The 4,822-nt window shown below is 46.6% G+C and overlaps 1 protein-coding gene across 1 annotated transcript; it reads left to right on the plus strand.

Moving 5' to 3' along the window:
- Window positions 1-3,461: 3,461 nt before the first annotated feature.
- LOC102760549 (protein p13 MTCP-1-like) lies at window positions 3,462-3,809 on the plus strand. The gene has a single exon (XM_006765326.1). It carries the CDS (start codon window positions 3,462-3,464, stop codon window positions 3,807-3,809), a length of 348 nt encoding a protein of 115 aa, XP_006765389.1.
- Window positions 3,810-4,822: the final 1,013 nt, after the last annotated feature.

Below are 4,822 nucleotides of genomic sequence, written 5' to 3' on the forward strand. Positions count from 1 at the left end.
CATTTGGCCTGGGCTGTGGCCTCTCAGATTCTGGGCCCTCTCAGGGGATGTCAGAGAGCCAGTTTCTGCCGATCCCCACAAGCCAGGCTGAGGCTCCACACGGGTGCATGAATTAGTGCACCGGGCCTCTACTGAAAACATAGTAAACAGAGAAAGACAGAGAAAAGGACCTTAAACCTGAAAATATTAGCCCACCCCAGGTAGACAAGGTACAAAGACATCACTGGAAATAATCTTCATATCCAGGTCCAGCATTCTCATTGTTTGATCACTTGAGTTTCGTCAACTGATGCTAACCTCTCCAAAAAAAGAACAAATGTTTGGGGGATTATGGGTGTTTTATGCTGATCATCTCTTTCCTTTGAGGAATTACGAGGGATGCCAGGGCACATCTCCTGAAGGCTTTAGCCAGCCCTGTGTTTGGCTTTAACATATAGCTCTGTGTGCATTAGGGTTTTGAATTGTGTTTAGAACTAAACAGCCACAAACAAAGCCCAGCGATCATAAAATTCATCTACCATTGAACCAGAGAGGCAGCAGGTGGAGGGCCCAAGGGGAGCCCCAGAAATCAATTTCAGGGAATCCATGGTTGCATTAAAGAGATCCCTGACTGCTGATTAAATTCTCCTCTTGCAGTAAAGTGTTTGCAAATGCACATTGAGTCCTGTAAGGCTGAGGACTGGGGAGCGTGAGGAATGTGTTTCTAAGGTGTGTTTCTCATATTCAAAATATTGCACTTCCGGCCCGTCCAGCGGGGCTCTTTGGTTGAGCATAGACCTATTGACCAGGAGGTCATGGTTCTATTCCTGGTAAAGGGCACATGCCCAGGTTGCGGGCCAATCGCCAGTATGGTGCGTGTAGGACACGGCCGATCAGTGATTCTCTCTCATCATGGATGTTTCTCTCCCTCTCAATCACCCTTCCTCTATGAGTCAATAAAAACATTTTTAAAAATATTAGCATCTCACACTTGGGGGAGGGGGGCAGGCTTACAACAGAACTTCCATTAGAATTGGGTTGACCAGATGTCCGAAAATGAAAAGAATTTGCTACCTCACGTGCTATGAAACATTCCTGTCCCTGCGTTGGTGACTACAAACCAGAGTTTTGGAGACGGGCACTTGTATTCTTTTCAAGAAACTTAGAAATTTGCTTGATTCTGGGTATTTCTATGCACTGCAGTTCAGGTTGTGAATAAACCAAGCGCCTGAGCTGGTTTGGCTCAGAAGATACAGCGTCGGCTTTTTTTTTCAAATATATTTTTATTGAATTGAGAGAGGAAGGGAGAGACAAAAACATCAACGATGAGAGAGAATCATTGATTGGCTGCCTCCCGCATGCATGTGCCCTGACCGGGAATTGAACCGTGACATCCTGGTTCATAGGTTGATGCTCAACCACTGAACCACACCGGCTGGACTGGATTAATATTTTGGCTAGATTTCATCTATTGGTCCTCTAGCAATGAGAAAGACCTGAAGGTAAAGGAGCTCGGTGAAGATATGTTTTAATGGGAACTTCCAAGTAGAGAAATCTCAAGTCCCACCCCCTGACCTCTTTGCTTTGTTTGGCCTCTCCCTTCTTATAAAAGCCTCTGCCTGCACTGAGATGTGAAGATGGGTTTTGGGACTAGCTTCCCCCATCTTCTCAGGATGCTGGCACCTGAATAAACCTCTTTCCTTCCTGACGACCACCTGTCTCACGGGACTTGATTCTGGGGTGTGAGTTAAGCGAACCTTGTTTTTCTGGACATAATCCTGATACATGTACTCCTGGGAATATGGGTATCATGGTCATGTTCTTTCTTCTGCAGGTGACAGGGGGAAGAAGAGACTGGTCACAGAGGAAAGGAGGTAGGACGGTGCTTTGCCTTCAGAGCAAGAAGAGCATTTGCCTTGAGCAAGAAGAACAGGTAAGAAAGAGGTGGATGTGAGGAGGAAGAGGAAGGATTGGGGATGGAGTCTGCTCTGAATGAGGAATTTGGGCTTTGTGGACTGAAGTGAGTTTAGCAGCAAAACCATACAGCTCTTGCCAAGAGCATGGCCGAAGTTTGGGGAAGGGAGAGATCATTCTATAAGTGATGTTATGAGACCTCAGGAATCCTTCTTGCTGTTTCACCTGTCTCTTTGCTTCTTGTTTTCCCGATCAGCTATCCCAGTATCAGTGTGTCCCTCAATATTTTGGTCTTGCCTCTCACAACAGCACTTGAGAAAGAAGTTCGCTGTTAAGAAGCCCACCTGGACGTTTATGTTAGCTTTGTTCCTCTGCCAGCCGTTAAAGGTATAGCATATTATTTCCATATTATTTGCATGGGGTGACTTGTTATATGGTTTTGAGTTCCCTCTCAGATGATCAGAAAGAAGGTGGTGGTGTCAGGACAAAAAGAAGAGTTGAACCAACTAAAAAGTTTTAATTAAGAATAAAAGAAAAGGAAAGGAAATAAAAGAGCCCGGCTGCCATGGCTCAGTTGTTTAGCTTAAACCAAGGACCTGGAGATGTGGATTCGATTCCCAGTCATGGCACGTGCCCGGGTTACAGTCTAGTTCTCCAGTAGGGGGCATGGAATCGCCATTCCGTGATTCTCTGTCTTCATTGAACTTTCTTTCTCTCCCTCTACATTTTTCTCTGAAATCAGTAAAACTAAATGTAAAAAAAGAAAGAACAGTCATAGCACAGTAAAGTAGAGCATTGAGTCTATGCAATTGTATATAATAAAAGGCTAATATGCGAATCGAGCAAACAGCAGAATGACTGGGTGCTATGACACGCACTTTCCACTGGGGGCAGATGCTCATGAGAAGAGCTGTCCACCGGTGGTCAGTGCACTCTCTCAGGGGGAGCACCTTCCATTCAAATGCCAGGCTCACAGGTGCCGAGCACAGAGGAGTGGTGGGAGCCTCAATGGCAGCACTCTACCAGGCCTAAACTGTCAGCTGGACATTACTCAAGGGGTCTTGGCCTGGGAGAGGCTGAAGGCTTGGCTGAGCGACCTGCCTGAGTGCATAAATTTTGTGCACTGATTGTGTAGTATCAATAAAATAACTGTGTATGGTGTCAGAAGGCTATGAGATTAATTGCATAATTTCTTAGTCCATCATATAATGTCTAATCATTGGGTTGTACCTATGAAATGAACCTAAGGTTGTATGTCAACTGCCATTTAAAAAATGTTTTAAAAATACTATAGGACCATGTTACCTTAACAGAGTCACATTATACTTCAAATATGTTTTGTACAATTTGTTCTACAAGAGATATCTAAAACTAAAAAGAAAGAAAAGATGAGATTTATAAATTTTCAAAATAAACCAAAGGCAACCACAAGCAACCAAAATCCATAAAGATAAAAGCCGAGGGAAAATGCGTTTGCAGATCCGATCCCCTGTGTTTTGATTTCAGGACCGAAGTAGCGAGAGGCTCTTAGAAGCTGCGGCTCTTGCTCCTTGGACCACGGAGGGGTCATGGCCGAGCTCCCGACGAAGGTGCACGTCACCTCACACCCCATCTGCCTGAGGATCCTTGGGCACTCGGTATACCAGGACGCGAAGCAGCGCACGTGGGTGCATCTCGTCATGGAGACAGGAGGTGTCCTGCAAGTACGGTTGCAGCAAGAAGACATTCCCAGTGGGCATGTTGCACTCACCACCAGCCCACTGACCTCGAGCACCATGGCCTTGATGTGGACGATCCACCCTGGCAACCAGTACCTGGACTGCATGTGCCGGTCCTGGCACATTGTGCACCACATCAAGGAGGATGAGATGGAGGAAATGATCCTTGAGTTGATGGAAGGCTCGGAGGACAGGTGATGGGGTCCCTGGCTCTTGTCAACCTGAGCCCCCGTCCTGCTTCCCTACCGGAGGGACGTGTATAGTTCTGTTCACCTTTTTAATAATCTCTGTTGTTCTCTCTGCCACCCCCTGGGTGCGAGGGCACATTGATGTCTCTCTCTCTCTCTCTCTCGCTCTCTCTCTCTCTCTCTCGCTCTCTCTCTCTCTCTCTCGCTCTCTCTCTCTCTCTCTCTTTCTTCTTCTTCTTCTTCTCATCCTCCTCCTCCTCCTCCTCGTCCTCCTCCTCTTCTCTCTAACTATCTCTCTGTCTCTTTGTCTCCCTTATCTATCTGTCTCTATCACTCTCTCTCAAATCAATAAAAGCATTTTGAGCTAAGCTGGTGTTTCTCAGTGGTTGAGGGATGACTTATGAACCCGGAGGTCACGATTCAATTCCTGGTCAGAGCATAAATAAGAATTAACCAATGAGCACTAGCTTGTTTGGCAGGTGGATAGAGAGTTGGACTGTGGACTCTGGAAGTCCCAGGTTCGATTCTGGTCAAAGTCACATGCTCCATGATTCTCTCTCATCACTGATATTTCTCACTCCCTTCCTTTATGAAATGAATCCTATATAATAAAAGCCTAATATGCTATGTGTCCTCTCAACTGGTCATCTGTTCAACCAAACAAAGCATAATATGCAAATGATATACTAAGGTTGCTCAACTGCTCACTATGACATGCTTTGACCACCAAGGACAAGACGTTCAGACTGCTAGGTCAGCTTCCTGCTGGGCTCTGGTTGATCGGGACTGAGTGAGACACGCTAGACACACCCTGGAGCCCTCCAATGGTCTCTCCACAGCTGGCCAACCTCCCGAGTCCCTCCCCAAATACAATGGTGCCCTGGTGGGATCCCTTGGCCTGGCCTGTGCCATCTCGTAATCTGGAATGCCTCGTGGGAGGTCAGAGAGCCAGTTTTGGCCAATCCCAGCAGGCCAGGCCTAGGGACCACACTGGTGCATGAATTTGTGCACTGGGCCTCTATT

The sequence above is a fragment of the Myotis davidii genome, unplaced genomic scaffold (genome assembly GCF_000327345.1).
Source record: "Myotis davidii unplaced genomic scaffold, ASM32734v1 scaffold340, whole genome shotgun sequence".
NCBI classification, from domain to species: domain Eukaryota; kingdom Metazoa; phylum Chordata; class Mammalia; order Chiroptera; family Vespertilionidae; genus Myotis; species Myotis davidii.

Coding starts and splice junctions, on each gene's coding strand:
- LOC102760549 (XM_006765326.1), top strand. CDS start 3,462: ATGGCCGAGCTCCCGACGAAGGTGCACGTCACCTCACACCCCATCTGC.